The 13,270-nt window shown below is 35.5% G+C and overlaps 1 protein-coding gene across 1 annotated transcript in view; it reads right to left on the bottom strand.

Moving 5' to 3' along the window:
• ARL6 (ADP ribosylation factor like GTPase 6) overlaps positions 1-13,270 on the bottom strand; it is a 50,532-nt gene that overhangs the window by 334 nt on the left and 36,928 nt on the right. The window contains exons 6-7 of the mRNA XM_029215561.1: positions 8,556-8,685; positions 4,796-4,851 (exon numbers count right to left, since the gene is read on the bottom strand). Coding sequence (XP_029071394.1) covers positions 4,796-4,851; positions 8,556-8,685 — 186 coding nt within the window. The remainder of the gene's footprint in view (positions 1-4,795; positions 4,852-8,555; positions 8,686-13,270) is intronic.

Raw genomic sequence — 13,270 nt, 5'->3', positions numbered from 1 at the left:
CTAGTTCTACAAGGCTTGTATTAAAAAAAGCAGTTCCTTGCCTCATCCCCTCTTTCTCCTTTCACAGGCAACTACTTTCAACTCCCTTTTAGGTGATTACCTGTGTATCTCTAAATAATATGCTTTTATTATTACTTCTTGAAATATCAGTTCCTTCAATGTAATAAGGGGCTTCGGTTCTCACACACTTGTACACTGTTCTTCTGCCACGCTCATCATGTAACCAATACCCCCATTTCCCTAACACAGTGATGTAGTCATCAATAGGATGACTATATGAATGCTATTCACAGCTGAAACGAGTGATATACCCCAGTTACTTTTCCTTTCTACTACATTTTGTTTTCCCTGCAGTTATTAATTGTTATTCATCCCCAACCCTGCTTTAGCTTTTTTTTTTAATGTACTTAACATTAATTCAATCCCACTACTCTCACCCTGTTTCAACCTTTACTATTATGAAGCATAATATACAATTTCACTTTCTTGAAGAACTCTCCCTTAGTCTTGTGCAAAACTAATCTGAACCAGTTGTTCTCCATGTTTGCCCAGTTATTTTCATATGAGATCTTTCATTATCACTCTAGGATCTCCACTATCATCCTAGGGATTCCTTCCCAACTCTCTTGTGCAGATTTTCCTATTTCCCTTATTTTTTTTTCTTGTTGGTTTATTCTTTTGTTTTTGATCAGTACACCTCAGTGGCTACCTTAGTAAATGGTATAGAAAGTGAACTCTTCAGACTTTACATGGCTGAAGATGTCTTAATTATACAATTATAATACACTGATACCGCCGGCAAATATTATTTTCTCCTTAGATTATTCCAGGCATTGCTTCCAAGTGTTGCTGGTGAGAAGTCTGTTGCTACTTTGTTTCCTTATCCTCTAGATGAAACCTCTTATTTTCTTCTCAGGAAACTTGTAGAATCTTCCTCTGTCTTACAGTGTAGATTTTAATAATGATGCACCTTGGTGTGGGAATATTTTCATCCACTGCATTGGGCTCTCAAGGGGCCTTGCAACTAAAAAATCATTTGGTTCTGGAAAATACTGTTTGATGATTTATTTGATGACTTTCTCCCCTCTCTTTTCTCTGTTCTCTCTTTTAGAACTTCTTATTAGGTTACTGAGCCTCCTAAAATGACTCCTTACTTTATCTTTTCTTTCCATTCTTTGTCTTTTTTGTACCTTCTGAGAGATTGTCTCTTTTTTATCTTTTTATTGAGTTTTCCATTTCTACTATTATTTTCCAAGAACTCATTTTTTTTGTTCTTTGTTCTTTTTCAAGTAGTATTCTTGTCATATTCATGAAAGTAATACATTCGCTCTTATCTCTTTGAAGCTACTCTAATAGTTTTTTGAAATGTTCTCCCTAAATAGTCTTCTTCTAATCTGCTTTTTTTGTTTATGTTCCATAAGTCTAATGTTTTGATCTTCAAATACTTGGTGATCTTTTGCTATCTTCTCATATGTATGGGTGAACACTATAAAGCTGATTGGAATTTTGTTACATGTGTGAGGCTTGTCAAAAGTGATCTTCAGTCTAGTGTATCTAGCTAAGCCGTTTCCTTGAGAATTTCTGATGTTAATACCTTTAGGTCTTTTCTCTTAGTCTGGTCTGACTCCTCAAAGTTGACTTGCTATCTCCTACCTATTGCCAGTGTCTTCTAGGAGAAATAGGAGAAGGCAGAAGACGGTTATAACCTTCAGTATGAAACTTTCAGTTACTCCTCATTTTCAGGTCAGCATGCCAACATACAGTTGTGCTTGGTGTTCTCCAGTCCAGGGATACTATTTGACTCTCTGCAAAGAATGAAACTTCAATCTTCTTTTGGGGCAAGGATGTATAACTGTCTTCTCCTTTCTGTCTCACTTCATCCTTATTTCCAATTTCCATCAATTTCTGAGCCTTTGAGGGGATCTGCAATGTAAATTAGGATGCTTTCCAGCTTTCTCCAGTGCTAGCTTAGAATTCCGCTTTCTCAGGTCTGTTAAGTTATTCAACATTCATCAGATATTTGGCTTCCAAAATTTGGTTGCCATTTTTGTCGCTCCCATTCTTTTTGGGTTAAATGGCTTTAAACAAAAGTCTCTTTACTGTCAGTGAGATCTGAAGAGGGGATGAAACTAAGTGTGTGTTCAATCCTCAGTCTTTCATTGGAATACTCATATGCATAGTTTATAAAATTCTTATATTAAAACCTGGAAGCATTATTAACTTTTCACATACAGATAAAGTCATACAATGAATAAGTTTCATTAGTCACATGAGAGGATTTCATTTTATAAATATCTCTCTTTACCTCTGCAATGGTTTCTGTATATTCTCTGGTGGTTTTAAAAAATATTTCATAGTCTATTCATTGGTTCTTGTCTTTGGCTGTAGTGCATAGGTAATTATTGAGAATCCTTCCAAAAGAGAATGGAATCATGGCACAAAATCTGTCATTTAATGTTTTACCCACAATTTTTCAACCGTAAACTTAAAATAATAAGATTAAATTGGTCCACAATGAACCACAGGCCTTCTGGTTTATCATGCTAGGAAATTTCAGAATTTTGCAAGGAAAATGAAGAGATATAAGTTCAGAACATCCTTCACAGATTTACAGAAAAACTTTTGGCTAATAAGTTAACAGTTATAGGCACAGACTAGTCTCCTATATTTATTGCTACCTATTTTGCAGTATAGGTTTTCCCCTCTTTTCAAATCCAGAGAGACAGTTAGGAGCATCAAAAATGTAAACTATTTACTGTTACATAGAAATTATGAACAAAGGATCTCCTACTCAAAACCAAACTGATATACTTTTAAATCTACATACTAAGTTTCCTCCTCTACTAAATGGAGAAGTTAGGTAAAAGGGTAAATTTAACATTTTTTGAGTGCTTTCTTATGGTAGGCACTTTAACACATACAGTATTTCATTTAATCTGTATGGCAATTTTTGAAATTTTATTTTTTAATTTTACAGATGAAGAAACTTATTTTTATAAGATAATTAGAGACATTAGTTAATAATTAATAAGTAGTGGAATAAATCTGCTAGACTTGAAAGCCCAAGTGCTTTTTACTACTATTCCACGCTGCCCACATAAAATGGGGATACTACTACTTACTTTGCAGAGAATTGTTGTAAAGGTTACATAAAATAATATGGTAACTCAAGGGCACAAAAATTTTTCCTATAAAGTATCCTTCTTACAAAGACTTGGGAGGTAAGATGCAAAGATAATGGATCAGAAAAGTCAAAGACACAAAAATTAGGTAAGACCAGAGTTGGCAAGTGGCACTGTGATGTTGGATCGTTACTGACACCTAGTGGCCTCATTGTTACAGACAAAATACCCCCCCCCCAAAAAAAAAGAGATCTACAATTTAAAATTCAGATGACCATCAACCTATTTTCAGTAAGTTACTGTGCTTTGAATTACTATATTATGAGCAATTGTGGCGTTTCCATCCATGCTGTATCTCCACTGTGAACAATAATAAGCACTTGTAAAATAAGAAGTAAAGGTTGAAATTATGCTTCTAGTGTCTTCTCTGTAATGTTCCTCTGTAACCTATCTGTTTTATGTGGGAATCAGTCCCAGAGTGGTCACTTTGACCACTTCTTTGCACAGTCTAGGAAATGAAGTTGGTGTGTTCACAGAAAAATCCCACTAGCTCGTCTGAGAACTACTAGAGGTTCTCAGTTAAGTTTCACTTAATTGTAAAATAAACTAGAAGGTTCTTTGCAGTTTAATGGTAAATGTCATGATGACAACACGAAAGAGAAAAAAATACAATGTTCTGTGCAGTTACCTAAAACACCACATTTTACTAATAACACATAGAAATATTTATCAGATGTACATTTAGTACTTTGAACCAAAGAAATACTATGTCTCTTTATGTATGGACAAGCAGGCTACTCTTAGATCCACTATGACCTACAGAAGAGAAAAAAAACCACAAATAACTGGAATTAAGAGGGTTGTGTAGAAGAAATTAAATTTATAGCCACAAGACTACGGCTAGAATTTATAATCTCTTGTTATTTCACCCTTGTTCAGGGCAGGGAGATTCTAATAGAAATCATCCTCAATTGTCTTGCTCAAAAATGGAAATTTTTTGGCCTGATCTTCAAGGGTCCTGTAATAAGAAGGACCTATAGAACTTGGTTTCATTCACATTCACATTTTGTTGCTCTCTGTGGGTCATTGTGCTTCAATCCATTCCTGTGTCTAGTAGACAATGTAACCTTAGGAAAAATGATATATCTTAATTTATGATAGCTATTGTGACGAATAACAAATAGAACTGTGATTACAAAACATTAATAGAATACCAGCATATATAATACTAAATATGAGTATTAAAAGTTGTAAAAACATGCCATGAATAAATGGAGCCACATATGGTGTATAGCATGATTCTTGAACGATACATGCCATGAAGATTTATTTTTAGTTATTGACAGTAAGGTCTAAAATTTGTCCCAAACTTCAAATGTGCTTCTATTACTAGATCTGACAGAAATTTGTTGCCATAAATTAAAATTATTTTCTAGAGATGTCATGCATGTTGATGTAAGCACTTTATTTAAATAAATCCTTTACAAAAATGTAATTGAAGTAAATGGAGCAAAGTATTGGATACTTACCGTATTGTTTTTTCTGATAGCAGAAATAAACGGAAACAAGAGGAAGAAAGGCAGTGATATAATAAAAATAAAATGTAAAGAAGGAAAGAGAACGTGAATGGAAGGGAAATAAATGCTGAAGATGCACAGTATTTTGTGATGTACCTTGAAGCCAGTCTACACCTTCTTGCAATCCTTCTCCTTTTATGGCATCACTAGCACTGCAATAAAATCCATAAAAAAAATCCATTTCATTACATCATAAAACTACAAGAATAAATACTTACAATTTTGCCATATAGCAAATTAATATATTCTACTAACATATCTGAGCAAAACTGGCTAAGCACTGAAACTGAATATATATAGGATATAAAAGTCTAAGTGTTCAGGAGCAAGACATGAGAAAATTTTTCATAATTTATATGGACATTTGGAAAAGTGTATCACTAAAAAGTTACTATTCTAGGAATATTACTCAGACTGGCATTAATGAAACATACACTTTGAGTTATTGTCCCAGTAGCGGAAAAGTGTTATGGAATACACCACCCTACCAGCCCCAATGATTCAACGGCATTTATTTATTAGAAATGCTATACTTCCGTTGTAATTTAGCCATAGGATGGAGTGACTTTATTTGACATGAAGTTTGATATATAAAAGGCATAAACCTGTAATTGTAACTTTGGTAAACTAGTAGAATAAAAAAATTCCAGGAGATTTCAACCATAGTTTTTTATTTATTGGCTTCAAAAACCTGGATAGGTTGTTTAACTCTTCTGCCTTCAGTTTCTGCCTCTGTAAACTGGGGGAATATCACCATTGGCCTCAGGTGATTATTGTAAGAATTAAATATTTGAGATATGGATATAAAACACTGAACACAGGGTCTTTTCATTGTCTTTCCATTCTTGAGAGTAAACCTAAATCCTTACTGTGACATTATTTTATAAATAATAAAAACTTATATAAACTAAAATAATAAAATGCAGAAGATTTTTAGGGTATCAAATAATCCTTTTCAAAGACACAGACTAATAGCTTCTCATAACATGTTACTGATATAGTTATTTCCTTTCAAAATATAATCGTATAATAACAATTAGTATACATAATTAGATTTTCTGAATGATTAGGGTTCCTTTTAGTGTGCTGAAGCATGATTTTAAAATGTACTCAATTACCTTAAAGTTGTTAATTGGATTCTAATCAAAACAGAAATTAACAAGGAATTACTTGTTAGACTAAGAATATGACTTATCATAAAATTATTTTAAAATAGGAAGACAGAAACAAACAGCATAAGATACACAATTATTCAAAGCAAACTATGGATTACCTATATTAATGGCAAAACATCAGTAACTGAAATACTTATATCAAGTAAGATCAATGTATTGATTTTATCACAAACTTCTAGTCCCAAACAAGAGTACAGTACCATGAAGAAATCCTTCCCCGTTGGTGGAGGTGACACTACCCTACTAAAAACCCTGCATCTTTTCCTAATAATTCCCAAATGTTTAAATTCTACCTTTCCTTTCAAATAAATCGTAAGACTTGTACTTGGAATAAAAGCCAAAGTCTTTACCATTTCCTACAAGGCCCTATGTGACATGGCCCCTGGTTATTTCTCAGTGGCCTCATCTACAATTTCCCCCTAGATCTCTGTTCCAGCCAGCATGGACTTCTTGCTGTTCCTAGAAAACACCGGGCACATTCTCATCCAAGAGGCTTTTCACTTGCTGGCCTCTCTATCTGGAAAGTTATTCCTCTAAACCTTTGTGTGAACTGCTCCCTGACTTCAATTAGATCTCAGAGAGGGACCACATCCATTATTCTTTCTCTTACTATTCTACTTCATTTTTTTTCATCCTCCCGACTGACATTTTATACATCTATTTACCTGTTTTATTATCTGTCTCCCTCACAAGATAGTAAAAAAGCAAATACGTACATATATCACACCAGGGACTTAGTCAAAGAACACACTGAAAGAACAATAACACAATCAGACCTGAAAATCAGAGTTGACTATATGTTTAGTACACTGGTCAAAAATAAACCCCAAAATTTTTCCTTTAATTTTCCAGACTATATTTCTCTATGAGCTCTTCTTTACCGACCAAATTTACTTGTACCTAAGACAAGAGAGATGCAATATTTTATCTCTGCATCACTGAGTGCTACTTTCTTTCTCTAAAATTAACAGATAAATGTATTTTTAATTTCATACATGCTTTAAAAACATTGCAAAAGATAAAAACAAACTTAACAAGTGAAACACTAATTGGAACTTAGTGAGATGTCCAGTTTGAATTAAGGAGAAGTCAAAATTTTAGATAAATTCAAAAGAAAAACTTGGTATTCTTCTATAAGTTGTGTAATATAGAAACTGGCAATATGTTATAAGTCCATATCCTTTTAGCATCAGGTATTACTTTTTTCTCTCACTAAAAAATATTCAGGTGTCACAATAAATCTGTTAAAATTCAATTACTAATTATTTTAAGTAGAAAGAGATTTTTCCATTTGTAAAATTAATTTCTACTTCGAAATTAAGAGGACTGCATCTTTTACTAATTAGACCTATGTTTTGAATGTTGTACTTTCTATCCAAGCAATCACAACACTTAATGCAAAAATTAAAAATTATTCTACTTCAGATGTTATCAATTTAAGTATGATATACAAAAATACAAAGGTTCTATCTCAAGATATTTCTCTACCCCAAGTCCCTCCTTTCTTCACCAACCAAATACCACAAAACCTCAAATTCCAACTCAAGAATCATTTAGTAAACACTGACTTTTCCTCTGATTTCCAAAGTAAGGAGGGTTTTACTTGAGATATGAAGCCTTGGGTACAGAAAAGTTTCAAGGGCTTTCTCAAGCTCTTCTCTTTTCAGCACCAAGGTTAGCTCTTAAAGTTCTTCTCTGAGTTCTACCACTTCCTTGTTTTGTGTTCAGCCTTGCTCTATAGATATCTTCTTATAAAAAGGGGAAAAATGGCAAGAGAAGGATATCCTTCAGCACGGAGAGGTAAGCAGGTGGATAGAAGGAAGGTTAATTTAACATAAGGTAGTGGTAGGCTTTAAAATACTAATATATAACTTCTGGTTATCCTCGTTGGAATATTTCGGTAGAAAGGCACACTGGAGTTAAATATATTAGTAAGAAACTGCTTTCCAAATAAACAATGTATAATAATTTCAGACACTAATTATTTAAGAGTTCAACCTTATTAGTATGTCCAAATAATATTAATTTTTGCATTTCTATTTATTCATATCAACAAATACTTATTGTGTATCTACTAAGTAGCAGGTACCATTACTATTCTGGGGGTTACAGAGTAAACAAAATCAATGAAATCCCAGCTCTCATGGTACTAATGCACTAGTGTAGGAAGACAGACTATAAAACAAAAAATAAAAGAAGAAGGGGTCATATGGAAATACAAAAGTAAAGCAAAGTAAGGAAAAAACAAGAGATGGGGGTAAGGTATAGTGATGTTTCAGAGTTATTAAGAGAGGTCTCTTTCCTGAAGGAACTGCAATAACAAGCAGGAAAATTATTTTAAAGAATGATTCCGACAATGCGAGTAACAAGTACAAACACCTTGAGGTGGGACTGTGGTTGGCTGATTCAATGTGCAGAAGGATATCAGTGTGGCTGAACTTGGGTGAGTAAGTGGGTTGTTTAAGTTGTTCTTTTAAAGAGTTGTTTTTATTTGTCTATCCCTGAAAAGATTTGAAAAGGTTTTAACAGTAATATATTAATGAATACCTGCAAGCCATGATTCTATAAAACAAAATCTTTACCTTACATCTTACCACTTATAAAGTGAGCTTGGAAAAAACCCTTAAAGTTTGGAGATTTTTTTCAGAATGATAAAATGAAAAGTAAATATAAAACTTTACCAAATATGCCATGGTTTATCTTTGATGTTCTCTAAACACAGCAATTGAGACACTTTTACAGATGTCACTGCATCTCTAAGATCCATTTTGTTCGCAAAGAATAAAATTGGTATTCGGCGGTGCTTAATATCTAAAAGAGAAAATAAGGCTATCATCACATTTCCAGCTTTTTGGGTTATTTTCTCCCAAATCCTTGAAACTGTAATCCAATGAAATTGTTTTCCAATCACTTCTTCCCATATCACACATACATAAACATTTAAAGACATATACTGTGAAGCATGTATTTGACTGACAGGAGAATTTTAAAAATACCTCTTCTTAAGATTATCTGCCCTCTGGTTGGAACTGTAAACTAAAGATGGATGAGGTGGGAGTGGGGGGCTCATTAAACAGTTACTGAACAGCACCTAGAAAAGGGTCAAACATTTTGGGTTTCATTTTTACTGTCAACAAAAAAAGAGGTCAACTTCAAACAGAAGTAGGAGTATAAAATGGATCCTGGTTTTATATTTTAGTTGCAGCATTATAAGTAACCTAGATACTTGAACAAGATGTTTTTACCTTGTTACAATTTGGGGAGCATTTTTTTTTACTTTTGAATACATAATACATTTAAATAGTTCAAAATTCAGAAGAGACAAAACTGTATGCAGCAAAAGAATCTCCTCCCTCCCACCTTTGTCCTAGTCCATACACCTGTCCTCCCTACAAGAGGCAACCCATATCATCATCTGTTTCTTGGCATCCTGGCATCTTTTTATGAATATTTTACATATTTGAAAACAATTATTATATATTATTCTTACAGCAGACTATTCTCATTATTTTACACCTTTTGCTTTTCACTTAATTTCATAGCTTGGAGATTATCCCATATCAGTACATACAGAGGGCAGTTTCATCATTATTTTAACAGTTGTGAATGTCCTGTCTTTCAGTACTACGTACCATAATTTATGTATCTAGTACCCAACTGAGATATATTTGTGTTGTTGCCAATATTTACAACTATAAGCAATGTTATAATGAATAAACTTGTACATACAAAAATTTGTACAGGGGCCAGAACATCTATAGGATAAATTTGAGAAGTGGAGTTGCTGGGTCAAAGGATATGTAAATTTCTAATTTAAAAATTCTCCCATAGTTTCTTCCACTGCTGTAATAGTGTAATTTTTATATTTAAATATTTAGTCTAGCTGGAATTTATCCTGGAGCAGAGAATTTCAGAGTAGATAAAAAAGTAAGATACGAAGTAAGATATGAAGTTTACAAGAAGCACACTTTGAACATAAGGACACAAACAAGTTGAAAGTAAAAGGCTTGCAAAACATATTATGCATATGCTTAGGTGTAAGAGAGCTGGCATGGCTACACCAATATCAGACAAAGTAGTATTCAATATACAAAGGGTATTAGCAAAGAAAAAGAAAGGCATCTAAAAATTATAAAAAGGTGAATCAATCAAGAAAACAAAACAATTTTAAGTGTGTATCTAAGAGACAAGCTTCCAAATACATAAAGCAAAATTTGAGAAAATTAAAGGGAAATCAAATAAATTCACAATCATAGTGGACACTTCAACACCCCTCTTTTAGAAATTGATAGACAAGTAGACAAAAAAAAAATCAGTAAGATTGTGGGAGATGTGTGATTGTTTTCCACAGGACTGAATGAGGAAGCAACTTTGGGTGGCGTCTGTGGGAGGAAAAGGCTCCCTGTCCACATCCCCTGACATCTGATGCCTGGCTGTGCTGCTGCTTGTCCCAGATGATTATGTTAAACCGCAGCACAGAGCCTTCATTTCCCGGACTGTCCCAAGGCAGTTTATTCTCTACTCTCTCAGGTGCAAAATGGAGTTCACTTCCTCTCATGGGCACACCAAAATCACAACTGTTTGCAGAATAGCCATCAATGAAAAAGACCAGAATATATCAGAAAGGATATTCTACAACTAAATACATAAAGAAGGAATCACAATGCGATGGGTAGGAGGGGTGGAGTAGAGATATAGTCAAATCCCATACCCCTGGGTAGGCGAGCCACAAATGAGTGAATAATTATAACTGCAGAGGTTCTCCCAAAGGAGGGACAGATCTGAGCCCCATGCTAGGCACCTGAGCCCAGGGGTCCTGCACTGGGAAGATGAATCCCCAGAGCATTTGTCTTTGGAGGCCAGCAGGGCTCACTTTTGGGAGACCCAGAGAACTGGGGGAAATAGAGACTTTACTCTTAAAGGGTGCACACAAACTCTCATGGGCTTCAGGACTCTGGGCAGAAGCAGTAATTTGATAGGAACCTGGGTCAGACCTACTTGCTGATCTTGGAGAGGTAAAGCTCACCCTGGGGACAAAGACACCGGAGGCAGCCATTTTGGGGAACTCGTTGTACCACGTGGACACTGGTACCAGTAAGCTCATTTTGGAATCCTTCTATAGCTTATCCCAGCCTTGCCCTGGCCAGACCCCTGCTCTGGGACTGGCTGGGCCCTGGCCCTGCCCACTAGCGGGTGAACACAAGCTTCAAGACACCCTGGGCCCCATACCCAACTGTGTCAGGAACCAGCCCCACCCACCAGCGATTCAACACCTGCTATGGGACCCCTGGGCCCCATACCCAACTGTGTCAGGAACCGGCCCCACCCACCAGCGACTCAACACCTGCTATGGGACCCCTGGGCCCTGCAACCAGAACCCAGGACTTGGCTCTGCCTATCAGTAGGCCAGCACTAGCTCCAGGACGTGGCTTCAGCCACCAGTGGGCAGGCAACAGCCCCAGGATCTCCTGGACCCTGACTCCGCCCACCAGTAAACCAGCTGTAGCCCTAGGGCCTCTTGAGTTTATGCAGTCAGCTACCTCGAGAGCTGATCCTGCCAACCAGTGGCCATCAGCCTCCACACAAAGCAGGACCTGGCAACCAATGAACCAGGAGCCAACCAGGCCTATGAAACTACCCACACAGTTAGCCCGACACAACAGAAGGACCCACACAGCCTCATGGGGGGGATCCCCTAGAGCATACAGCTCTGGTGACAAGAGAGGAGTGTACTGTTGAGACATGAGACATCTCTTACAAAAGGCCACTTCTTCAAGGTTGGTGAATATAACCAACCTATCAGATACACAAAAATAAAAACAGAAAGTTAGGGAAAATGAAGTGACAGAACAACATGTTCCAAACAAAAGAACAAAATAAAACTGCAAAAGAAGAACTAAGTGAAGTGGAGCAAGGAAGTCTACTTGAGAAGGAGCTTAGGGTAGTGATTATAAAGATGATCAAAGAACTCAGGAGAAGAACGGATGCACAGAGAGAGAAATCAGAAGTTTTTAACAAAGAGTTACAAAATATAAAGAACAACCAGAGATGAAGAATACAATAACTGAAATGAAAAATACACTAGAAGGAATCAACGGTAGACTAAATGATACAGAGGAACAGATCAGCAGCCTGGAAGATAGAGTAGTGGAAACCACTGATGTGGAACAGAAAAAAGAAAACAGAATGAAAAAACATGAGAACAGTTTAAGAGACCTCTGTGACAACATCAAGCACACTAATATTTGCATTATGAGGGTACCAGAAAAAGAAGAGATAGAGAAAAGGTCTGAGAACATATTTGAAGGCCTAATAGCTGAAAAACTTCCCTAACCTGGGAAAGGACATTCAAGTCCAGGAAATACAAAGTTCCATACATGACTAACTCAAAGAAGGGAAAGGACATTCAAGTCCAGGAAATACAAAGTTCCATACATGACTAACTCAAACCTGGGAAAGGACATTCAAGTCCAGGAAATACAAAGTTCCATACATGACTAACTCAAAGAAGAGCACACCAAGACATTGTAATTAAAATGGCAAAAATTAAAGATAAAGAGAGAATATTAAAAGCAGCAAGAGACAAGCAATGAGTAACATACAGCAGAAGTCCCATAGGGCCATCAGCTAACTTTTCAGCAGAAACTCTGAAGGCTAGAAAGGAGTGGCAGGATATATTTAAAGTGATAAGGTGAAAGACCTACAACCAAGAATATTCCACCCTGTAAAGTTCTCATTCAGATCTGATGGAGAAATCAAAAGTTTCACAAACAAGCAAAAGCTAAAAGAGTTCAGCACCACCAAAACAGCTTTACAAGAAATATTAAAGGAACTTCCCTAAGTGAACAAGAAAAAGACACAATGAGAAAGATGAAAAGCATGAATGGAAAAAGCTCATCAGTAAAGGCAAATGTATAGCAAAGATAAGAAACCATCTATGCACAAAGGTAGTAGAAGGTTAAAAGACAAAAGTAGTAAAATCATCTATATCCTCAATAAGCAGTTAAGGGATACACAAAACAATTAGATGCAAAATATGATATCAACAACAGTAATCACGAGGGGAGGAGAGTACAAATGCAGGCTTGTTAAAATGCATTTGCAAGTAAGATATCAGCAACTTAAAACAAATATACATATATGTATATACATACATACATATATATCTCATGATAACCACAAACCAAAAATCTATAATAGATATACACCCAAAAAAAGAAAAGGAGTCTAAATATAACACTAAAGAGAGTCATCAAATGACAAGAGAAGAGAACAAAAGAAGAAAGGAACAAAAAAGAGATATGAAAATAACCTAAAACAATGAATAAAATGTCAATAAGAACATATATTATCAATAATTACTTTAAATGCAAATGACTTAAGTGCTCCACTCAAA

The sequence above is a fragment of the Monodon monoceros genome, unplaced genomic scaffold, assembly GCF_005190385.1.
Source record: "Monodon monoceros isolate NGI ecotype Baffin Bay Population unplaced genomic scaffold, NGI_Narwhal_1 Super_Scaffold_11, whole genome shotgun sequence".
Taxonomy (NCBI): domain Eukaryota; kingdom Metazoa; phylum Chordata; class Mammalia; order Artiodactyla; family Monodontidae; genus Monodon; species Monodon monoceros.
Note: the sequence above shows the minus strand (reverse complement) of the source record. Positions and strands in the feature narration are given on the sequence as shown.